Source organism: Dermacentor variabilis, chromosome 2 (genome assembly GCF_050947875.1).
Source record: "Dermacentor variabilis isolate Ectoservices chromosome 2, ASM5094787v1, whole genome shotgun sequence".
NCBI classification, from domain to species: Eukaryota; Metazoa; Arthropoda; class Arachnida; order Ixodida; family Ixodidae; genus Dermacentor; species Dermacentor variabilis.
Genome location: NC_134569.1, coordinates 166,873,469 through 166,899,448, shown reverse-complemented (window position 1 = coordinate 166,899,448; position 25,980 = coordinate 166,873,469). Strand labels below are relative to the sequence as shown.

At 46.7% G+C, this 25,980-nt stretch overlaps 1 protein-coding gene across 1 annotated transcript in view; it reads left to right on the top strand.

Annotated features, from left to right (window-relative positions):
- The window catches only part of LOC142570545 (arylsulfatase B-like), an 89,981-nt gene that overhangs the window by 41,170 nt on the left and 22,831 nt on the right, over positions 1–25,980 (top strand). Inside the window, exons 4-5 of the mRNA XM_075678920.1 lie at positions 22,841–22,953; positions 25,588–25,698. Of these exons, the coding sequence (XP_075535035.1) occupies positions 22,841–22,953; positions 25,588–25,698 (224 nt within the window). The remainder of the gene's footprint in view (positions 1–22,840; positions 22,954–25,587; positions 25,699–25,980) is intronic.

The window sequence follows — 25,980 nt, the reverse complement described above, 5'->3', positions numbered from 1 at the left end:
TATATGTATATAACCTCCTTCGATGGACACTGACGAAAAACCATCGACATTAGGCTGTACTCACTAATATTTTATTCATAAGAAGCTCAGGAGCGGATACTTGTAAAAGTGCATCACTTTTACTGTTTTTCAGCTTTTAACGATTTAATATAAAAGTCATCCACTGGGAAATGTTGTACTACTTTTCGCGCATTCATGTGAAATTTGCCAGAGTTTATTACGCTGGAATATGTCGTAGTTACACCAGAAAGGCGAAGCGTTGATTGTGATAGCAAAGTAGTAGGCAACTAACTATACGAAGTAAGGATAGTGCTTTCATCAGCCGTATAAACGTGCAGACATTCGCTTAGTAAGTAAATTAACAAGCATGATATCAGCGTGCACAGGCAAAGATGAACACGTAACACGCGATGACCGCAGACACTCGCTCGGAAAAACACTGGGGTGAGGAAGCCTGGTAACAACAGCGAATCAAGTGCCCTTCGTGTTGTCTATCGCTTGAACGCACACTGAGCAGCGAAAGCACAGCGCGCACAAAAGTATGAGCTGTCGGCGACTCTGCAAACGCTGATTGCTTTCAAGATAGGGAGCGGGCGAGACCGCGCGTGGCAGTTGCTGCCAGAGTGCAACGCCGCTCCTCCTTCCTGCCTTCCCCCAGGCGCCTCGCGCGTGACGAAAGACGGTGTGCTTCCTCGCCGCTTTCCTCCCTTGCGTGCGTGAGATCGAGCCGCGATCATCGGCTCCCCTGGCACGCTTTCACTCGCACATACAGCATACGGGGCGCGGCGACGCTATTATCGCCCTTAGACTTTATACGGAACATCACGGGGTCGCAGCCGGCAAAAATGCGCAAGGAGTACCCATATAAGTGCTATCGCGATAAAATTATTAGCGTCAACTTTCTGGATTTCTAGAAGCGCTTATTAGTTCATCGGAGGACACGCTCCAAGTCCTATATTGGGATACACCACGTAGCTCCTCTCGGTGAAAAATGTAAATAGGTTAAAATGATAATTATCTGTTTAGTGACTGAAAAAGTCATAATCAAATGTATTGACTGTTTTAATAGCAAACAAGGAAAATCACGCAATTATCGTATTTTCACTGTTTTAAGAAATTTCTAACGCATTTTGTCATAAGCCTGGGCCGCTATAACTTAAAGCTATTCTAATACATTTTTATTTTACTCTTCCGACGTCAATTTTGTGTAACCGCCGATGCATGCATCGAGCGGTGACCCGCAGCTTTGTTTGAACAGCTCAATCAAATTCGCTCCTCGTTTAAAGATCACTCTTGTTTGCTCACAAAACGAACAGCATTGCGTACCTTCACTGGTTCTTATATAATTGGTTGATAAGAGGCGACGAACATTCAGAAGTACAGAGGGTTTCGATGGGGCCAAGCTGCCGCAGTGAAAGCAGATAACCGAATAAGGAGGATGATACCGGCGGCCACGATTTGCCCGTTTCCCCTTAATTAGCTAGCGGTGGCTGCTTGTCAAAAATCTCGGTGGCATGTAACGGAAGGAAGAAAACGCTGCCTAAAACGGATGTTCAGGGAAACGATGTTGGCAAAGTGATTTCGTGTACGTGTAGAAAGGGTTCGACAATGTTATACTGTCATGCAAAAAATACGTACAAATAAATCCATTGCTCCCGGTAGCTCCAAGTAGACATTACCAGAGCGATCTCCTATTCGTTTAGGATCGGCCGCATTCTTCTTATTTAAAAAAAAAATGAATAGTTTTGTTCAGAATTTTAATGCATCTTTAACGCGTGCAAGTCATTTAGACGTCGTGAGATTTCCTTCTTTAAGGTTACGACGATGTGTGCGATGTGTGACGATGTGTGCGCAGCCCAAAATCTTTTGGCTAATAGCGGAAGGCTAATGGTGAAAAAGGCGTAGCCTAGGAAAGTATTTTTTGGGAGGCTAACCTCGCGAAAATAAAGACGATAAAAACCATGAAATTACGTGCACGTGTGTTTATTCAATCAATATAGCAATAACCATACTGGCCTCGAGCTCCACCACTGGAAAAGCTGGCGCCACCGTCGGCGTGACGTGCTAGGAGGGATCACGTGGACATAGCGGCCGCGTCGGCTGCTTCGGGAGCGCCGAAGCGAGCTGAAAACGAGTTTAAGTTCCCTCGTACGCTGCGGTCCTCATTTAGTGGCAAAATTTTCGCGCTTCGAGTGTCTCCTTTACAACGCTTGAAAGCACTACAATAGGTAGTGGCTGCCTTTGAAGGCGCGCAACATGGTAAGCTACTGCCCGGTGCCGCAGTGCCAGACGTACGCAACAGAGCCCGGTGTCAGCCTTATTCACACGCAGTCGCTGGACAAGAAGCTGCGTGAAGCTTGGCTCGCGAAACATAAAACCGGCAAACAGTCATCGGCTACAACTCGGGTATGCAGCAAGCACAGACTCGAGGAAGATTTCTGCTACGGCGCCCGGTCTGCGATGTTCTGAAAACGCGCACTGAGACGCTCGATCCAGTCCGCTGCCCGACTAATGTCATGATGGTTTAGTCTATGAACTTGTCGATGCTATAGATACTGGCAAGTTCAGTGGGGTGAAAAGGCAGCGGTAAGAAGCACATTTAAAAAAAGCATGGCATATGGTCATGTTTATGTTATGAATTAATGCACTGGATTACAAAAAAGGAGCAGCGGGAAATTGCACGCTGAGAACACCGATAAACATATAGTGCGACGCAACTCGAGAAATAATATTGAAAGTTCAAAGAATTTAGAAGAAAAAATATTGAATCGTCGCGACGGCACATCACAGTCCCTGTAGGCGTCGAAGTCTCTACAATGAAATTACTTTTGAACCGCTCCGATAGCGCCCACGCAACAATGGTTGCTTGTATACTGTCAAATTCTCATATTCTGCGGCCTAAAGCTCATGACACGGTGCGAAAACGCGCGCGCGGAGAAAGCGAAACAGTGCGCGGACAAGCACGCAGACGCGCATTCGGTCGCTGCGAATCTGCGCGATCGCTGCATTGATGCTTCGTTCTATTACGCTCCATTTAGTTATACAAACACTATAAGAACATATTTCACATAGTTTGCTCTCAGCGTTTACCTACCTTTCAGGCAAGAAGCCGGTTCGGGAGACTCCATCGCGGCGACCGCGCGCAGTGGCGTTCACTGTACGTATTCGGTAAACAGATAGAGTCTGTAAACGATTGTGTGCTTTCAGTTTGCCCAAGATTATTATTTAGACAGTAAAAAACTTCTCTCGTTCCTAAGTACTTACAGAAATGACCGGGAGAGCTCGCGCGTGGTGTTTTCAGTGAGCGCTGACAGCAAAACCTATGAGGAGCGCGCCACGTGGTCCCTCATACTACGCCAGTAAGGCGCTTCCGATAGATGGCGACTCCGTAACTCCTCGCCGCCAATACATGAATATAGTTGTGAATATCGTCGATATTGTCAAGATAGCAACTGTTAATATAGTCACTCTGTGAAAAAGGGTAACCAGCTTCACATGGTTATGCTTCTTCGCCGAGTCGCAGGGCACTAAATTTCTTTTCTCTCTTTTGTTTGGTCGAGTCATGAATAATTCCCGCGGTTTTCGTGACGTCGCATGACAGAGGTCAAATGGAAGTCGCCTGAAAACTTTTTGGCGAATCGTCAAGGACTAATTGCAGAAGCTATTAGAAACATTTGTAAGAGACTTATATTATAGCGCATCTGCTATATATATATATATATATATATATATATATATATATATATATATATATTGTTACGTGTAGAAAGATACAGACGGAGGAGGATATTTACACTCGACTGGAGCCAGAGCAAAAGGCCGAGATTTTCTCGCGCCAAGGGCACCGACCCAATTCGTCGTCGTTCTCGCGGCGGCTCGTCTCTCGAATATCTACCGATAATATCGTAATACTACCCCCCGGCGGCAAAAGCGCCGTCACGGTGCTTTTAAATATCGAAGGCACGTGGAGAGTTGTAGGGCTTGAGTCGGGTGACGTGGACACTGTCACTGGTTGTCACACCGGAGGACGTAGTGGGCGTGGCTAGAACAATTTCATAGGTGACATCGGTCACTTGGCGGAGCACGCGATATGGGCCAGTATAACAGGAAAACAGTTTCTCACAAAGGCCAACTTTACGCGATGTTGGCCAAAGCAACACGAGTGTGCCGGGCGCAAAATGGACATCACGGTGAGGGAGGTCGTAGCGTCGCTTCTCTTTGTCTTGAGAGACTTGTAGACGAACGCGCGCAAGTTGACGAACATGGTCAGCACGGGCGCTTGCATCACTGGCATAAGCGCTAGTTGAAGCTGTGGTGGACGGAAGCACGGCGTCTAGTAGTAGCGTCGGTTAGCGGCCATGCAAGAGGTAAAACGGGGAAAAGCCGGCAGTTTCGAGACGGGCAGAGTTGTATGCAAAGGTAATGTAGGGTAGAGCCAGGTCCCAGTCACGGTGGTCGTCTGAAACGTATTTGGATAGCATGTCTGTAAGGGTGCAGTTCAAACGCTCAGTGAGGTCGTTCGCGTCAGAGTGGTAGGAGGTAGTAAATTTATGCTGAATGGAGCAGGCCCGGAATGATGTCGTCAATGACTTTCGCGAAAAACGTACGGCCACGGTCTGCTAGCAATTGACGCGGAGCACCATGCATCAAAATAATATCATGTAGAAGGAAGTCCGTAACGTCAGTTGCCCAACTGGTCGGAAGAGCGCGGGTTACGGCGTAGCAAGTCGCGTAATCAGCCGCGACTGCAACCCACTTGTTTCCTGATGTAGATTCCGGAAATGGGCCGAGCAGGTGTAAGCCAACACGATGGAAGGGCTCGGCAGGGATGTCGAGCGGCTGCAGGTAACCAGAGGGGAGGGAGAAGCTTTTGCTTCATTGGCAAAGCTCACAAGTGGCGGCGTAACGTCGTACGGAACGGACAAGGCCCGGCCAGAAAAAACGGCGACGCACACGGTCATAGGTTCGAGATACGCCGAGGTGTCCTGCTGTTGGTGCGTCGTGGAGCTCTTCTAGAACGGTTGAGCGGAGGTGTTTAGGTATGACAAGTAGGAACTCAGAGTCATACGGATGAAGGTTACGACGGTACAGAGTACCGTCGCGGAGGACGAAGAGGCGTAGAGTGGCGTCGGCCGGAGAGTGTTCAAAATGCTCGATGAGTCCTCTGATGTTGGCGTCACGGCGTTGCTCGTCAGCGAAATGAAGCAGCTGTGACACAGAGAATACACAAGCAGCACTGCTAATATTGGAGGAGTCAGGGTCGTCAACAGGGTAACGCGACAGGCTGTAAGCGTCTTGGTGCAGGCGGCCAGACTTGTAGACCACAGAATACGAAATTTTTGTAGTCTCAAAGCCCATCGACCAAGCCGGCCTGTAGGATCTTTAAGGGATGAGAGCCAGCACAGAGCATGGTGGTCAGTGACCACGGAAAAAGGGCGACCGTAGAGGTAAGGACGGAACTTCGCAACCGCCCAGACTACAGCAAGGCATTCTCGTTCCGTAATGGAATAGTTGCGCTTGGATGGTGTGAGGAGGCGGCTTGCATAAGCAATAACGCGATCCTGGCCACGCTGACGCTGGGCTAAGATGGCACCTACGCCATGACCGCTGGCATCTGTAGGCAATTCTGTAGAGTCATCAGGGTTGAAGTGGGCTAGAGTGGGTGGTGAGGAGAGACGAGTGACGAGACGAGAGAAGGCGGCGGCTTCTGCAGTTCCCCACGAGAATGGTACCCCTTTCTTCAAAAGATTAGTGAGGGGTCTAGCAATTGCCGCAAAATCTTGAACAAAACGACGAAAGTACTAGCATAGCCCGACAAAACTTCGAACGTCTGCGGCTGTCTTCGGAACCGGAAAGTCTCGGACAGCTCGAGTTTTGTGGGGATCAGGCTGTACTCCGGAAGCATCAACGAAGTGGCCAAGAACATTAATTTGGCGGCGGCCGAAACGACATTTCGACGAGTTAAGTTGCAGCTTCGCCTTTCGAAATACATCAAGTATAGCTGTTAGACGCTCAAGGTGAGTGTCGAACATGGGCGAGAAGACGATGACGTGGTCGAGGTAGCAGAGACATGTGGACTATTTGAAACCACGGAGCAAGGAATCCATCATACGCTCAAAGGTGGCAAGGGCATTGCATAATGCAAACGGCATTACTTTAAATTGGTATAGGCCATCAGGTGTGATGAACGCGGTTTTCTCTTTGTCCATATCGTCAACAGCAATCTGCGAGCATCCAGAACGAAGATCGATAGAAGAGAAATAGCTGGAACCGTGGAGGCAGTCAAGGGCGTCGTCTATACGTGGGAGCGGGTAGACGTCCTTCTTAGTAATGTTGTTCAGATGGCGGTAGTCTACACAGAAGCGCCATGTGCCATGATTCGCCTTAACCAACACTACAGGTAGACGCCCAGGGATTCGAAGAAGGCTCAATGATGTTTTTGTTTAGCATTTTGTTGACTTCGCTTTGAATTACTCGGCGTTCCGACGCAGAAACTCGATAGGGTCGTCGGTGAATAGGAGTAGCATCGCCAGTAAGAATCCGATGCTTGACCGCGAGCGTCTGGCCTAAAGGGCGATCGTCGAAGTCGAAAATATCTCTGTAGGACGATAATACTTGGTAAAGGTCTTCAGCGTCCGCAGAAGACAGGTCCGTCGCAACCATTTTCTGTATCTTGGGATCGGCGGCCGAGGCTGGCGTGATGGGCCTGCTAAGCTCGCAAGAAGCATCGGTTGATAACGCTGCCACGTGATGGTCGCCGAGACAACGCTGGCAAGGCAAATACCTTGCGGTAGAATTTGCTTTGCCAATCCAAAGTTAAAGATAGGTATGCGAGTGCTGTTCGTAGTAATAGTAAGTGTAGTGTGAGGCACGGTAACATCATACTGTAGTGGAATGTCGGGCAGAGGAGTGACGAGATACTCGCCATCAGTGACGGGTGGGGAAGACAAGAGTTCAACATAGGCTATTGATTTTGGCGGCAGGCGAATAAAGCCTGTGGAGCGTAGGCGCCGCTGGGGTGCGTCAGAAGGTTCTGCGAGAATCGGCAACTCAAGGCGAAGGGTACTGGCAGAGCAGTCATTCAGGGCAGAATGCGCGGAGAGAAAGTCGAGGCCGAGAATTAGGTCGTGGGGGCAATGAACAATCACGGTGAAGAGGACAGGGGTGTGGCGGCCGGCAATGCTGCCTCGTGCCGTACACATGCCGATAGTAGGCACAGTACCGCCATCCGCAACGCGGACGACGCGTGCCGACGCTGGGGTGAGGAGCTTTTTGAATCGTCGTCGGAAGGTGGCACTCATAATGGAAAGATGTGCGCCTGTATCGATGAGTGCAGTGGCAGGATAGCCGTCAACGTCAACGTCAAGAAGGTTTTGGTTCGTTGGTAACGTGAGCAGAGGATTTGAGGGCAGGGTCGACAACGCAGCTTCGCCTCCAGAAGCTGCAGTGCCTAGTTTTCCGGCTGCGTCCGGGAGGCGATAGGCGGCGAAGAGAAGCGGCGGGGTTGGGGCGAATGAGACTGATGGCATCGAGGTGAGGGCGAGCGGCTGTAGCGAAGGTTCGGAGCAGGGGCATCAGCAACAGTGCGTTCATGGCGGGTGGCATAGGGAATAGGTTCGTGGCGGGTGGCATAGGTGGTGGTCATCGGTTTCGGCAGTGACGAGCGACGTGGCCGATGCGACAGCAGTGGAATCAGATCGGCCTGTCATCAGGGGTACGCCAGTCGGACGGGTTGCGGCGAGATATGACAGAAAAGGACTGTCGGGGACCAGGAGGGCCGGTAGAGAACTGGGGAACGTTGGGTTGAGATGTTGTACACACGGAGTTCACACCCATGTTCTCAAATTCCTGTCTGACTACGGCCTGAATCATCGCAATCGTGGTTGCTGGCGGATCGGGAGGCGTCGCGGCGAAAGCTGGCAGACAGGCGGCCTCGAGCTCGCGGCGAACAATACGGGTGACGTCGTCACAGGCGGTAGCCTGACGTGGTCGACCCTCACATGTCGACGTAGCAGCAGTGTTGGGTAGCCGCGTGATGTGGTGTGTGATACGGCGGCTCTTAGCCTGTTCAAGGCGACGGCATTCTTTAATGATGGCGTCGATTGTCGAGACGTTGCCGAAAACAAATTGGAAGCGTCGTCGGCGATGCCTTTTAGGACATGTGACACTTTATCAGCTTCAGACATAGCGTCGTCAGCTTTTCGGCATAGAGCCAAGACGTCGAGGATGGATGAAACGTACGGCTCTGTAGATGTCTGAACACGAGACGCAAGAGCCTTTCTCGCGGCAACCTTGTGGCCAATGGGGTCGCCGAACAGTTCCCTGAGCTTTTCTTTAAAATTGTCCCAACTGGTTATCTCGTCGTCACGCGTCTGGTGCCACACGCGTGGGGTGCCACCGAGATAAAAGATGACATTGGCGAGCATGATCGTTGGGTCCCACCTGTTATTAGCACTGGCGTGTTCATATTGCTTGATCCATTCGTCAACGTCCTGTCCCTCCAGGCCAGAGAACACACCAGGGTCGCGATGTTGGGCAACCGTGACGACGGGAGCAGTCGGAGAAGCCGAAGCCGTTGCAGATGTGGTCTGGTCACCGGGAGGCATGGTGACAAGCTCGATGTACCGACCACTCCGGAGTTCCGTGGAGAGTACGGGGATCGCTCACCTCCACCAGAATGTTACGTGTAGAAAGATACAGACGGAAGCGGCTATTTACAAGCTATTTACACTGGACTGGAGCCAGAGCGCCAGGCCGACATTTTGTCTTGTCTCGTCTTGTGTCCCAGACAGCGGCGCGTACCGACTATGGGGGATTGGCCAAGAAGCAGGCGGTTTTCCGTATATTTAGAAGTATAGAGAAACTAGATTTGTACAGTGGAGCGTGGGACGATAGTACTGTAATTTAGAAATGTAATTAAATATTGTTAGGAATTCCGATAAAATAAGTAAAGGTAAAGAAATGAAATAACTATGGATAATTTTAGAAATTCAGCAAGGTACTCTTTTCGTGTCTCTAATAAAATTGTAAACTGCTAGAAAAGCATACCTGTGGCTGGATCCCAGCGAAGTCGCCCCAAAAGAAAGAATGGTTGGCGAGATTAGGGAAAGGCCAAGTTTGGTAAAGGAGTATTCTAATAGTTTTCTTTGTCTTAGAAAGCGGCGGCACGAGAGAAAGTGATGATCGATAGTTTCAGGTTCACTGCAAAAAGAACATAGAGGGGACACTGCGAGACCAGACCTGTGTAAATTTAGAGGAGGTATACGACATCTCAATTTTGTAAAAGGTACTTCCAATTGCCTTGAAGGACACCAATTAATATTCCATGGGAAGCCAAGATGGTAGAAATCCGAAGACGGTGTTAGAATGGACATTGCAGAGTTTTGAGATATAGCGAAATTTATGTACCTAGCCGCGGTGACATAAGCTGATGTCGGCAAAACCGATATGATAGGGCCGCTCAGGGAAGTTCGTGCGAGTGAATCAGCCATTTCATTCAAGTGCAACCCATGATGTCCCGGTGCCCAAAACAAACGTACTTTTCGTAAGCACGGAGGCACCATCGAAGGAAATGTTATTTGAATTGCTGAATTTAAAGATGCAGTTAGTGCTGTGCACACAGATAGCGAATCGGTCACTATAACAGCTAATGGGTCATTTTAGGGCAGTTTTCGTAATGCTAACATAATCGCTAATAATTCTGCCTGAAATATAGGTGTGAAGTCGGGAAGGCGAAGGGAGTAAGACCACTGAAGAGATTCAGAGAAGATCCCCACTCCGGCCTTCTCATTGCACACAGAAGCGTCCGTAGCTATTACAATGTCAGTGCTTAGCTGGTGTAGGTGGCCGTTTAAGATATTAATTAAATATCGCCTTCGTAATAGTTTAGCATGATTTGGAAATATCTCATCGAACTGAATCTTGAAGTCTGGTAAGGCATCATTTGAATGGTAAACATGGTGTAGGGACTAGGGACACATCCAATTTTTGTAACTGTCCTTGTACGAATATTACCTGAGGACTGTGGAATCTCGACCACGATACTTGGAAGAACTCAGACGGTTCAGTGATAAATACATATTGCGTACGCCTTTTTAAATAGTCATAAATTTTTAAACATGTCTGAACCGTAGGTATGCGGAATCTGCAATCTAGGGTGGGTATATGAGCTTCCTGATAAAGAACAACTTTGGCAACAAATCTAGGTAGCCCAAGGCACGACCGTAAAGCTACTTTTTCTAAAAGTATCAGAGGTTCAATTTTGTAGGCGGGGCCACCGGAAAATATTATGCAGCCGAATTCTAATATGGGCCGAATATACATTTTATAGATCATCAGTAAGGTATCCCTGCGTAGTCCAGAGCGTCGGTGGCTGAGCCGGCGGAGCATAGCTACGGCTCGTTCTGCCTTTGTTTTAATATATTCAATGTGACTGCGCCAGGTGAGTTTGCCATCGTAAATGACACCAAGGCACTTGACTTCGTCAACTTGGGGAATGATTTCCTGTCGGTATTGTAAAGATATATGTACCTGTGCAGTTAATGGGAATACTAATACCGCACTTTTGCTAATATTTAACGACATACATAAGCCCTCTAGCCATGTCTCCAGCATTCCTAAGTAATTCTGCAACGACTGTTGTAGTGAACGTATATTATTTGCGGACGTAAAAAATGCGATATCGTCAGCATAAACCTAAACACGTACTTCCGGAGACAAAGGAATTGTGCTTAGCAACATGTTAAATAACATAGGGGAAAGAGCGGAACCCTGTGGTACACCTCTTGTCCGCTTGTGTTTGGAAGTCGAAATACCGCGTTGGTAACAATAAAACTCTCTATCTCTTATAAATTCATAGATCCAAGCGCTTATACATTTAGGGAAATTCGTAGACTGAAGTTTATCGAATAGAATACCATGTTCTACAGAGTCGTGTGCTTTTGATATATCTAGCGTCACCAAAGCTCCGTAGTCTCGTTTGCGGTGAGCAAGTTTAATACGGCTCTCTAAATCTACATGAGCGCCCCATGTGGAATGCCCGGGACGAAATCCAATCTGGCAAGGACTGAGAAGGGTATCACCCTGCATACAATTTGTTATGCGGCCGTGAATAACTCTTTCTATTAATTTGACGACATTGGAAGTAAGAGAAATCGGTCTTATGTTGTCTAAGTCAAGTCCAGCTGATTTTCCTTTAATAAAGGAATAATTTTAGCTATTCTCCACTCTCTTCGAATCCATCCGTTTTTGAGAGAGAAATTTATTATGTTTAGGAGCTGCTGAGGCACATAATCAAATAAAACTTTTAGCATTCCTGTTGTAATTCAATCTGGACCGGGTGCTGACGTCGGTAATGAACTAATAATGCCTTGAAGCTCTGTCGCTGTTAGTGTTTCAAAGTCGTCTCCCAAGGGAGGTTTCTGTACGTCTAACGGCAATTTATGTTTCAAACGTTGCGCAAGTCCTTCAGCAATTTTCTCAAGTGATTCCGATACTTCTTTTGTTGTTAAAACGACAGAATCGACATTCACGGGCGCCTGTATAACTTTACGAGATCGAAGAAGTTTAAACAGGGCCTTTTTATTGCAAGATTTCCAAAGGTATGCGTAGTGTTTGGAATCATAATCCTTCTTAGCCTTTGAGACTGTTTGTTTAAATGTAGTAGCTATATATGTATAATCAGCCCAATTAATAGGACTTTGGTTGTATAAAAGCTATTTCCACGCAGCTTTTCAGCGTCTAAAATCTCGCTCGCAGTCCGAATTCCACCAGGGACAATATGAACCATCCCTAGTAGATTGCACAATAAACTGAGCATTTTTAATGACTGTTTTAGAATTGAACATAGGCTCATTGCTTTAATATCCCTCTCCATGCCCTCCTGAGCGTGTAAAGCTGATTTTAACGCATTTCTAAATTTTTCATAATTAACAAAAGTGCACACATTACTATATAAACTAGTCAATGGTGTAAGCAGTTCAAAAATTATAGGGAGGTGATCACTGTTAGTTCCGGAGTCTACTGTCTTCCAAGAGGTGACAGACATGCTCGAGGTAGCGAACGTAAGATCTAGGGCAGATCGCGACTGACCCCGTACGAAAGCATGTGCTCTCGAATTTAGGCAGGAGAAATTATTCGTTAAGACCCAATACCACAAGCGTTTTCCAGAAGTGTCCGTTCGGAAACCCCACGACACATGATGAGAATTAAAATCTCCCGCCAGTATGATGTTCTTCTGACTGCAAGCAATACTGATATCCAGATAGCGGGTATCTTGCACTCCAGCGACGAAGTACGTGTTAATTACAGAAAAAGGTGTGCAGCCAGGAAGTATCATATCCAGTGCTAAGATATCGCAGTCTGGGGACATTATCTGGTATGCTATAGCAGCTATATAGCAGATTTTTGATGAGACGAACGAAACTAAACCATCGCCTCGGTATAGGCGATTCAATCGAAAACATCGGAAATTGAGATGAAAAGTGTGACCAACAACAAGTCAAGTTTCCTGTAAAATAATAATATCTAGAGAATATTTAGAAATAAGATATAATGAATCTTTTGCAGTGGAAAGTATGGAACGACAGTTCCACTGAATTACTGGTAAAGTTCCTATTGTGAATAAATCCGAGCAGCAGAGACTGCTTGGTCAAAAACGCTCTCTTTTAAGAAGTCCTTCTTAGTCGGAATCTCTCTAACGTACTTTTTTGCCTTGGAGTTGTTGGGAGAGCTAGGTTTTTTCTCTGTCGGTGACCTTGTTCGTTTAAGAGATCGGGGGTCCATATCTACATCGTGATTTTTTATCCCATTTGTGTCGGATAGACAGATTTCTCGCGCCAAGGGTGCCGACCCACTTCGTCGTCGTTCTCGCGGCGGCTCGTCTCTCGGGTATCTACCTATAATATCGTAATAATAATATATATAAGGCATTTTAAAAGCTACAGCTTTTAAACAGTTCGAGACTAGTTTGCATGCTTCTTATGAGATTTCATTATTGTAGAGATGAGTAAAAACGCTCTTTGACAAGTATATCTTCGGTTGTGAAGAGGCCTCGCATTCTGAGAAACCACAATGCGTTTTTCTTATTTACGAACGTGAATGTAATGTGAGTTTACTGGCAGGTTATTTATTTGTTTGCGCCGAATAGACATTTACGGTATTCAAGATGTCAAGTCATCGCTGTCCCAAACTTGAGAAGCAATGTCTCATTAACGTTTAGACGCGCTACGCATAACTTTCTTTAGTGCTTTGGAAACATTTTGCCACGTTCTTGCCACATTGTCTATTTATTTTCTGAAAGAAAGATTCTTGTTTCGTCAAAACTCTGTTTCGTTGTGAAATACTACAATCGTGAAATAGATCATAACCAGAGAACGCAGGAAATTTTAGAGCATCCGCTAATACAGTATTCCGCTTACAGATATTATTTCAGTGCTTCGCTAAAATCAAGAAATTATTTGTCATGCTAGGCCAGAACTGCATTATGCTGAAGAAACGCTTGTTCTTATACGGCAATAATGTTTCGAGCTCCACAATAGTTTGGAGAAGAAAGCATGTGTATAAGCTCATGTCATCCATAATCCCGTACTAATACATATATTTAGCGAAATGAATATATCCACAATTAAGCTTTGCTCTTTTGCTTATATTCCTGAATAATATTCATAGGCGCGAACAAAGACTCAGTCACTGTGCTTGATCGCGAGTTAAAACTTTGGCTCTGCATGTGAGATGAGAGTGCAAGCCGGATATCCTACCACGTTGCTAACACGTGCTCTTCCGCAATTCATCATCATCGTCATCAGCCTGGTTACGCCCACTGCAGGGCTAAGGCCTCTCCTATACTTCTCCAACTGCCCCAGTCATGTACTAATTGGGGCAATGTCCCCGCAGGGGCGTCTGCGTCAGCAGGCGTTTGGTGTGTTGCGACACCACGTACCCGAGCACACGAGGGTTGGACCCTCCCGCTTAGCCGTGTCCGGGGAAAGGGGGATCCTGGAGGTTGAGCCGATGCCGGGTGTTCGGACCTTTAAGGCCCCCCGGCGGAGGCAACACACCTCTTTGGCCTCTGCTTCACGTAGACGGCACCCCCGGACTGACCCACCCGGGGGAAATCGGCAGTCGCCTTTTCCTGTCTCTCTCTCCTGAAACCTTCGTCTTTCCCTTCCACTTTTAGTACTTTCCTGCCTCCTTCTCTCTTCTATTTACTTCCTTCTTCTTGGTGGCAAGGGTTAACCCTGTGTGGCTATCCAACCTTGGGTACACCATATTTGGTTATAGTGGCGGCGTACGACTGGCGTCGTGCAGACTTGTATGCAAGCTCTGCCGCGTCCCCGCGTTGGGCTCCGTGGTGGGCGGTCGGCGCTGTTGCCGAATTTTTATATATCTTCATGGAAACTGGTTTCCCCAAACTTCCTGATCGCCCTCAGAAACGAGGGCGCACCGAAGATGTCTTTAAGTTTTTTGGCAATCGTACACAGAACTTTCCCCGCTTTCATGTCATCCACTCCGATAAGCCTGAGAAGACTGTAAGAATGATCTCACCTTTCGTTGTCTCGAAATCTCTGACAGAAGTTTTTGGTCCCGGATAAAAAGCATCGAAAATGGCTAGCGGTGATCTTCTCCTAGAGCTCCGCGATCAGAAACAATTTGAAAAACTGTCCAAACTTGTATCTTTTGGGGGTGTTCCAGTCACAGTGACCCCACACCGTACCATGAATACTACCCGTGGCGTTGTATCGGATGCTGATCTGCTTGAATTGCCTGAAGCTGAACTTCTAGAGGGTTGGAATGATCAGAACGTGATCAATGTTAAGAGAATTAAAATAAGACGTGACGGAAAAGAAATCAATACCATGCACCTAATACTTACATTTGGCTCAAGCAACCTACCAGACACTATCGAGACAGGCTATGTGAAAATCCGAGTGAGACCGTACATTCCAAATCCCCTACGATGCTTTAAGTGCCAGCGAGTCGGCCACAGCTCACAGAACTGCCGAGGCCGCCAGACATGTGCAAAATGTAGTTCCCGTGACCATGCCTCTGAAACGTGCGAAAACGCTCCACACTGCGTGAACTGTGATGGTGAGCATGCCGCATACTCGCGGTCATGCCCGTCTTGGAAAAAAGAAAAAGAAATAGTGACTATCAAAGTAAAAGAAAGCATATCATTCAAAGAGGCACGCAGGCGGGTCGCATACCTTCCTAGGGCCAGCTTTGCCGAAGTGGCGCGTCAGGGGGCAGCATCACAACGGCCTCCGGCGGCTGTCCGACCCACAGGCAGTGAGTCGGCAGTCACGCCATCTGCCCCCGCGGCGGTTGCAGCTAGCGCTGCTCCGTCAACCGAGGAGTAGGGACCATCCACCCCGAAGGTGGGTGCAGCCGAGGCTGCCCCAACCTCCGAGGCCCCTTCCAGCGCTGGCAACGGCCAGCGCAGCCAAACCCCTCAGGGAGTCCCATCGACCTCCGGGCTGGTGGGCGCAGGGGTCTTGCCCTCCAAGGCGGGACTCCCTCTGAAAACCTCTCGCTCGCAAGAGCTCTTGTCCGGCGTCTCACACGAGGCAATGGACACTAAACCTATCCCCAAGGCGCACCAAACGCCTAAGGAGCGTCGAGAATCGCTTGAACGCTTCAACAAGAACAAAAGACCTATTACAGGGCCTCGAAAGGGCTCTGTAATCTAAGGTATCTTTCCGTTTCCGTACACACAGCACTAATTTACATTAAATATGGATACACAAATCATACAATGGAACGTCAGAGGTCTCGTTAGAAACCTTGATGATTTGCAAGAACTCATCCACACACATAATCCAAAAGTGCTGTGTTTACAGGAAACACACTTAAAATCAAAATACACAAGCTTTCTTCGACAATATGTTACTTTTCGGAAAGATCGCGATGATGCTGTCGCATCATCGGGCGGTGTCGCAATTATAATTCAAAAAAGCGTAGCGTGCCAACGTTTACAGCTACGAACGGCCCTTGAGGCAGTGGCGGTTCGACCTGTTTTCCTTAATAAACTCGTCACCATTTGCTCGCTTTACGTACCCCCACACTACAAATTAAACAAACATGAATTTCAGTCATGTATAGACGAATTGCCAGAACCTTATGTTGTTCTTGGCGATTTCAATGCGCACAGCTGCCTGTGGGGCGACTCTCGTACAGATGCGCGAGGTCGTCTTGTTGAACAGTTCCTTTTTTCTTCCGGAGCGTGCCTTCTCAATAAGAAAGAACCCACATATTACTCTCTTGCAAACCGATCCTTTTTGTCAATAGATCTTACTATAGTCTCCCCGTCTGTACTGCCTGAACTTGAATGGGAAGTTACCGACAACCCTTACGGTAGCGACCACTTCCCTATACTGCTAAGATCACATAAAGAAAACGAATATCCACCACACGCTCCTAGGTGGAAGATTGAGACAGCTGATTGGGAGAAATTTCGATCTCTAACTAGTATCCCATGGGCTGACCTGTCTTCGTTAGGAATTGACGCTGCAGTCGAGGTTTTTACAGCATTCATAATAGATGTCGCATTTAAATGCATATCAGAAGTAAAAGGCTTGGCCTGCAAACGGCGTGTCCCACGGTGGAACGACGATTGTAGGATCGCTCGTAAAAAACAGAACAGGGCGTGGGGGTTTCTACGCGCTTCTCCCACTGCAGAGAATCTAGTCAACTTTAAAAAAGTAAAATCCGAAGGTAGGCGAACCCGCCGACAGGCCAGACGAGAAAGTTGGCAGAAGTTTCTATCGAGTATTAACTCGTTCAGGGATGAGGCGAAAGCCTGGAACAGGGTCAATAGGATAAGAGGGCGACAAGCACATGCACTCCCTTTGGTAAACACAGAAGGCGATACCCTACAAGATCAGGCGGACTCACTTGGGGAGCACTTTGAGAGCGTGTCAAGTGCCAACCATTACTCGCAATCCTTTCTGAAATGTAAACAAATAGCAGAAAGTAAGCCACTCATGAGAAAATGTCAACAGAATGAACCATACAACTGTCCTTTTAGCATTGCCGAGTTGAGAGCTGCCTTGAGCGCATGCAAGAGCTCTGCACCGGGATCTGACAGAATCATGTATGAAATGATCAAAAACTTACACAATGACACGCAGGTTACACTACTCACACTTTTCAACACCATTTGGGACGCAGGGTACCTTCCAACCGCGTGGAAGGAAGCCATTGTGATCCCGGTTTTGAAACAAGGCAAAGATCCTTCCTCAGTGGCAAGTTACCGCCCGATAGCCCTGACAAGTTGCCTTTGTAAGGTATTCGAAAAAATGATTAATCGGCGACTCGTTCATTTCCTTGCACAGAGCAAAATGCTTGATCCTTATCAGTGTGGCTTCCGAAAAGGGCGCTCCACAACTGACCATCTCGTACGTGTAGAAGCAAATATCCGAGACGCATTTGTTCGCAAACAGTTTTTCTTATCCGTATTCCTTGATATGGAGAAGGCGTACGACACGACGTGGCGTTACGGAATCCTAACAGACTTGTCAGAAGTGGGCATCCATGGTAATATGCTAAACTTAATAGAAAGCTATCTGTCCAGTCGTACCTTCCGGGTAAAAGTCGGTAATGTACTTTCGCGTCCTTTTACGCAAGAAACGGGTGTACCCCAAGGAGGCGTGCTCAGCTGCACACTCTTCATCGTGAAGATGAGCACGCTTCGTGCTTCATTACCACCGGCAATCTTTTATTCTGTTTACGTGGACGACATACAAATAGCTTTCAAATCCTGTAACCTCGCTGTATGCGAGAGACAGGTACAGCATGGCCTGAACAAAGTGTCAATGTGGGCAGACCGGAATGGATTTAAGATCAATCCTAACAAAAGCTCTTGTGTCCTTTTTACAAGGAAGAGAGGAATGACCCCAGACCCTTGCTTAGAACTGGGCGGACAACAAATACCTGTAAACAAAGAGCACAAGTTCCTAGGTGTTATACTTGACTGCAGACTCACTTTCGTCCACCACATTAAACATCTTAAAGAAAAATGTCTGAAAACAATGAACATAATGAAACTTCTATCCCAGACTACATGGGGTAGTGAGAGGAAGTGTTTAATGAATCTCTATAAAAGCCTCATTCGATCGCGACTTGACTATGGTGCCGTGATTTATCACTCTGCCGCCCCGAGCGCACTAAAGATGCTAGACCCAGTGCACCATCTAGGAATCCGACTGGCCACTGGCGCTTTCAGAACGAGTCCCATACAAAGCTTATATGTAGAATCGAATGAGTGGTCACTTCATCTGCAGAGAACATACATCAGCCAAGCATATTTTTCTGAAAGTCCACTCAAATCCTCAACATCCGTGTTTTAATACCGTTAATGACACGACATATGCTACACTTTTTCGCAATCGTCCCTCAATAAGACAGCCTTTCTCGCTGCGTGTGAGGGAGCTTAGTGATGAAATGCATGTCCCACTCCTCGAGCTCCGCCTAATGCCTCCAGCTAAGCTGCTACCTCCTTGGGAGTGGCAGACGATAAAATACGATATATCTTTCATGCAGGTTACAAAACACGCTCCAGAGATTGAAATCCAGATGCATTTCCGGGAACTGCAATACAAACACTCCTGCACGGAGTTTTACACAGACGCATCGAAGTCACGCGAGGGGGTGTCATATGCAGCCATCGGTCCATCCTTCTCGAAATCCGATTTACTGCATCCCGAAACTAGTATCTTCACGGCTGAGGCCTACGCAATATTGTCGACCGTGAAGCATATAAGGAAATCAAAACTCAGAAAATCAGTTATATATACGGACTCCCTTAGTGTTGTGAAGTCTTTGATGTCGTTCTGTAAGCACAAAAATCCTACAATAATCGAACTCTATTCCGTCTTATGTAAAGCATATGTATCTAACCAGCATGTGATTATATGCTGGGTGCCTGGCCATAGCGGCATCCAGGGTAACGTTCTAGTGGATCAACTGCATCACACACTGTTAATTCTACCGCTGCAGTCCCTGTCACAGACCTGAAACCTTTCTTAAGAAGGAAACTGCGAAACTACTGGCAACGCTTGTGGGACCTGGAAAAAAATAATAAGCTGCATGTAATAAAGCCACAATTAGGTTTCTGGCCTCCTGTAACAAAATCATGCCGGACAGATGTCCTATTCTGTCGTCTAAGAATAGGACACACTTTTGGCACGCATAACTTTTTACTCACTGGAAATGAGCCTCCAACCTGCGGTAGATGCGGGGAGAGGCTGACCGTCCTCCACGTCCTCCTGGAGTGTCGGGAAGCCGAATATGACAGAAAGAAACATTTTCCCTTAGCATACCGGCAGCAGATCCCCCTTCATCCTGCAATGCTACTCGGCCCAGAACCGCTATTTGGCACCAATGCAGTCCTAAGTTTCCTGAAAGATGTTGTGTTGCATGTTGTTAGCCCCACATGTTCGTAGCGTCTCCTCTCTTCGGAGGATGGCGCTGTGATAGCTCTTTTGTATAGCACGTGCCTCTAGGCCCTTGTGTTTCAAGGGCTCCGGTGAGGCAACAGTGCTCCAGGTATTTTTATTATCTCATATATTTTCTATTCTGTGTCATTCTTTTACGATGGATGCTATTGTTCATATTATACGTCATTAGTCATCGCCATAATTTTATAGCAAGTAGATTTTACGCACTTTACAGCGACTATTTTTAGGCCACTTTACAGCCAAATCACATCCTCCATAATACATCGTCAACTTTACCACTTGTCATGGCGCTCTTTGGCCAAACCTGGCCCTTGCGCCACAAAACACTACACATCATCATCATCATCAATTGGGGCAATGTTGTCCCTGCAAACTTCTTAATCTCATCCGCCCAGCTAACTTTCTGCCGCCTTCTGCTATACGCTTCCCTTCCCTTGGAATCCATTCCGTAACTCTTAATGACCATCGGTTATCTTCCCTCCTCATTACATGTCCTGCCCATGCCCCATTTATTTTTCTTGATTTCAACTAAGATATCATTAACCCGTGTTTGTTCCCTCACCCAATCTGCTCTTTTCTTACGCCTTAACGTTACACCTATCATTCTTCTTTCCATAGCTCGTTGCGTCGTCCTCTATTTAAGTAGAACCCTTTTCGTAAGCCTCCAGGTTTCTGCCCCGTACGTGAGTACTGGTAAGACACAGCTGTTATAAACTTTACTCTTGAGCGATAATGGCAGCCTGCTGCTAATGATCTGAGAATGCCTGCCAAACGCACTCCAGCCCATTCTTATTCTTATGATTATTTTCGCCTCATGATCCGGATCCGCAGTCACTACCTGTCCTAAGTAGATGTATTTTCTTACCACTTCCAGTGCCTCACTACCTATCGTAAACTGCTGATCTCTTCCGGGACTGTTAAACAATACTTTAGTTTTCTGCAGTATAATTTTTAGGCCCATCTCCAGGTCAGTGAGCATGCATTGCAATTGGTCGCCTGAGTTACTAAGCAAGGCAATATCATCAGCCAATCGCAATTTATTAAGGTAATTCCGCAATTCAAATAGCAGTTATTGTGTCGCCGGTTACAATACCAAGTTACAAAATAGCCCCGGAGCGGAGTCGGCAAACTAAAATGCTACTTCAGTACTGGTGGACGTGCTAGTAAACTACTGTTTTTGCATACATGAAGATATATATCATGTATCACCTCCAACATAGATTTCTGTTCTGTTCTAAAAATGCCAAAATTTATTGTTCCTAGTTTTTATGATTCTCAGTGGCGATCGAATGAGCGCATTGCCTGCAGGTTTAGGTCTGCTGCGTGCGTTCACTTCTATCGCGGCCGAATTATGATTACAATGATGGCCACTGAATGTGCATTTTTCTTGGCACGCATGTAGTCCAAGAAAAGTCGCAGTTTTGCCTGCAAGGCGAAGCATAGATTGCGATAGGAAATTAGTGGACAGATATACGAAGTAAGGATAGAAGTTTCATCAGCTGTATAAACATGTCAACATAGGCTTAATAACTGAACTAAGAAGCATGGTGCCGCGTCCGCACTAGCCAACATGAACACATCATGATTGACCGCTGAAACTCGCTGTCAACACGCTGCAGTGAGGAAACGCGGCAGCAGTGGCTAGCGAATTGACCTTCGTGCAGCCCCTCGCATTTACGCGAAGTATGCCGCGAAAACGCGGCACTGTGCGACTCTGCACTCGTCGCAGACGGCTTTCAAGATACAGAGGCCCGGTAGGTACAGTAGGTACAGCGGGGCGTGGCGCTTTTGGCGGCGCTCGATGTTTCTGCGCAGGCGCGAGTAAGAGCGGGTGCGAGAGAAAATCTCGGGATATTTGCTCCTTGAATATGTGAGTCTGTTTAGGCACAAAGGAGGAGGTTTCTTAACGCGTGTTGTATGCGTTTGTCCCCTAGGCATGCCGGATTGTGTAGTGCGGTCCAGTTTGTTTACACTCCGCCGCTGGCTGCCAGCGCGGTGAGGCAGTGGGCACGGACGCCCCATTTGGTGATCGCTGCGTCTGAAGGGGCAAGGTTCTGACTAGTGTTCCACAAGTCGCGAGTCGCTTTTTTAGACGCGACGATAGATTGAATTTTTTACATGCATTGCTCCAGGAGGGCACGCGTAACCGACAAACGGAGGCCTCAGGAAAACACCTGATGTTATATTAAAGCAGGCGGCGCAGGATATCCGGGGCACCCAAGCGGTAGCGGGGGGGATCAAATCTGGTAGCAGGGCGGCCCGTGGGTTGCGGCCGCGGAGGCCAAAGCGTTGCAGGGCGTGTTCGCATAAAAAATTGGCTTTCCACGACAGCGGAGAGCCGGTCTTATACTCCCCTGGCACGCGCAGGCCTATGCGAACCAGAACCCTCGGACCGGTCCGGGTTCTATCTTTGATGTCCCCGTTGCCGCTTTGGTGTCCTGGAAATGCCGCCAATAATTGAAAAATTGACACATTGTTTTAATTAGTAAAAAAACACGATTGATTACGTATAATTACGTCGAGCCGCCAACTTGCGATGCTAATTTCAGCACTACGGCGCCCTGCGATTTCTGCCTGCACGCCTAGGGACAAACGCTTACAAGACGGGCTAAGAAACTCCTCCGTAGCGCCTAGACAGACTCGTATATTCAAGGAGCAAAAGTCCCCACATTTCCTCTCTCGCACCCGATCTTACTCGCGCATGTGCACAAACGCCCGTCGTCTCCGCAAGTGCCACGCCCCGCTGTACCTACTAGCAATTGGAAATACGCGACCGGGCACGCGCTCGCTCGGGCCGGCAGTAGTAGAACGCGCTGCCCTTCCCTACTCTCACCCCGAAGCCTTGCGCGCGACAGAAGATGGCGCGCTTCCTCCCCGCTTCTGTCCGTTTCGTGAGCGAGATTGAGCCACGACCGCCGGCTCATCCTCGCACGCTTTTACTTGCACATACAGCATACCTTACGTTGTGACGACTTTATCGCCTTTGGACTTTATACGGAACTTCACGGCGCCGCCGACCCTGACGGCAGGAATGCACCTGTAGTGTCCATATAATTGCTGCCGCAAAAAACCAAAGCAGTTGTTGCGAGGCTAACAGAATGACAGCGTCAGTTCCTGGCGCCTAAATTTTAGGTATAAACGCATCACTCATGCACCTTCAAGATTGAAATGAAGTTTAAATAGATCGCTGGTACCATTATTATAATCAATAACTCCTTGAATGTATCTGAAAGAACACAGTTGACACAAAGCACCGTAATTGATGTGCAGAATATCGGAAATGTTTATTGTAAAGCATTCATAGCATAAAAGTGCATGCGTTCACCATGGTGATAAAATTTGATCATACTGATCGTGCAACAAATGACACTTCAACATCTTTATAGGCATGCAGCACTTCGTTATCAAGATGTCCGAGCCGAGGGGACTGCCACTCAACCTGAAGCTCCTTCCGGAATGGCTCAATGACCTCGGATACACTTCTTACATGCTTGGCAAGGTATAATTTTCGTACGGGTGATGCTAGTCGACTGTTCCGCTGATTTGCAAGTACCAGTGCAGTAGAATCTGCAATGTTCACCTTCGTTTAGAACTAAGGCACAAGAGCATTTGGCAGAGAACTGCGATAGAATATTTACTAATTTTGCGTCCTTGTCAGACAGAACCATATCCACGCTTCAGTGAATAACAATCATGCAGCCAGAGGCATGGCATGGGTTCACTTAGTAAACTTCGTTGCTTCTTCATTAAGTGCTATTACCTTCCTTGCTCAGACAGCATAGGAAAAGAAAACAAATGTCGAATCGCACTGATAGAGAGTCCTTAGGAGGACGGAAGGTGGCCGAGTGCAGTGTGTCACCCTCTGAATTACAGCATTGTTGACGTCAAGACCAACCTGTGAGTAATATTTATCGTTTGTTAATTTTTTATTTGCGAAATCCTGAAGCCCGCTTTTGCATGACCCAAGCAAGAGTATGTGCAAATTAATAAAGTATGTTGCACTGCGAAATTTGTAAAGGTAATCATGAATACCTAACAACTACGTAATACTACAAAGAAGCACTCAATGAAAGCTTCCAAAATACGGTGCACGTTGGAAAAAGAACATTGCACGAAACGGACCTGCGATGACTACATCAAAACACAGTAAGCGAAATTAAATTGTTCTGCGGATACAAGCACATTTTGCATTAATATGCCAGGTGGTAAATAATTCCATTGTGTTATTGTTCTGGGAAAAATGAGTACCTCTGTTTGTTTGTTGATGCGAACAAAGGTGTTAAACTGTGTGGATAATGGCATCGAGTAGTTCTAGTTAAGAATGGTTGTAGATAAGGTGTGGGACCTAGCCGAAAACTACGATGCCATAGCTTGTATACTAATTACTGTCGGGCAAGGTTTCTGAGTGTTTCAAGAGTAAAACATAGTTGGATTTCCTCGGGTGATCAAGAGATGAACGCAGGTCATAAAAGTTGTACATGAAGTGAGCAGTGCCTGAAATTTTGGAAATTTTTCGACATCGTCCTTTTTGTAAAGGTCACAGGCAGCGCATGCATATTCTCGTCGTTATCTAATGAATGTAGTATGTGCTAGCAACTTAAAATTACCAGGCGAATTCCTAAGCTTTAAGTTTGTGCCTCGGGAGAGCAAGCTTGAGGCACGTGGATGCATAGGCTTGCCGTCTAGAAGTCTAAACTCTAATGTACTTACTACTGCTAGTTTCAGGAATTATAGGTGTGATCAATTGGTATTGGTGCTGAGTGTAAGCTTTCTGGTTCGCTATGCGTATAAAGCATTGTGTGTTATTAGGCCTTCCAGCCCAATACAGCTTTAGGACTATCACATAAGCAGTGTGATCGGTATATGGCTTCATTAAGAAGCAACCAAACGCTTGCAGCCGAATGAAAACGCCTTCTTTTATACATGGCGTAATGTTGTTTATGCAGATGGAGAATAAGAATGGCCCAAAAGATTTATTGCGATACACTGAGATTTAGTGCAAGCGTGCTTGAATAGTGACTACCTATACCCACGAGTTGTTTTCCAGGTGTAAGTTAGGAGCCAATCCAGTTAATTAAGGAAGAGGGAAAAGAAAGTTCATTTAATTTGAGAATAAGTCCGGAGTGTAACACCTTGTTAAAGGCTTTACGAAAATCGAGCCCTATTACATCAGTTTGATCAGATTTATCGATTACAGACGTTGTCGGGGTTTGGTCTACCTGATTAATATCATAAGGAAACATGGTTTAAAAAATGCGAATGATGCGAATGAAAGGCTATACAAATTGATGTTAGGTCAATTAATGTCATTAGTGAATATGAGACGGCCTCTGGACTAGCTTCTCATGGGATCGCGCAGCTTACTTAGGACATTGGTACCTCATGATGGTGGACGATAAACCGCGAACAAAGTCAACATGTTGGTATAGAAGCTTATTGAAAATCACAGGCTTTCATTGTTGTCTATTTGTTCCAAAAACGTACAAGATCAATAAAGTTTCCAAATAACAGCTACACCATCACCGTGAGGTGGCCTACCTCATTTGTATGTTTTTTAGGCAAAGGGAATAATATCCTTGCTTAAATTTATCGTGAAGCCACGTTTCTGTTTGCACCATGCAAACGGGCCGTGGCACAAACGAATTGCTTCAACTTCTGCGGATTTGTTAATCATTTTCTATGCATTGATATTCAAAAAGTGAAAGCGCTGTTGTAAAATGCCAGATGACTGTATTGTGCCGTTGGACGCACGATTTCCCGATGCAATATTTACAAGACCTTTTCTGCCTTCATTGCATGAAAATAGGTCATCATCATCACAGTGCATATTTTATACGTTATGGAAGTGCCCCTATTAAATATCCTCAATGCAGTCATCTGGCAACGCTTACCTCCTTACTTGAGTGCCCTGATTCTTATCGAAAATGTGATTGAAAGAGATGTGATTCGGGGGGGGGGGGGGCAATTGTAGCTGCAGCAATTGGATGCGCTTCTACGCGGTGAGAACCACTCGTTGAGACAAAATATTCCAGATTTTTTTGTGTTTGGGAAAACTGCGTAACACGACTATTTTGGCTCTTACAGCATCATCTGAAGTATTCCTCTATACTGCCGTACTAATTTCAATTTGTAGTGGCACCTTGGTTACCACAAGTCAGCGTATACACCGACGAACCGGGGCTTCCTGAGCCATGTGGGTAGCTGGGGCGGAGCCTGCGATTACACAACCCACCAGAGAGCAGCGGTAAGTCAATTATAATGGTATTATAAAGGGCAACATGGATATGTGGCGCTCAGTTAACGTCTTTACTCTCGTTAAAATACTCTATATGCTGCCGTAGATCATGAGCTGCAATTTTGAGGTACTATTTTCGCACTTCATCTTCCTGTAGCATAAGTTCTTTCATACTGATGGTAGCTATTAATGGTAGTGCGCAATGTCACTGCAGCTTTGATCTGCTTTCGTGTTAATTATCAAATGCTATGTTACTGATAGTGCTTCTTTATTTGGATAAGTTAAGGAATG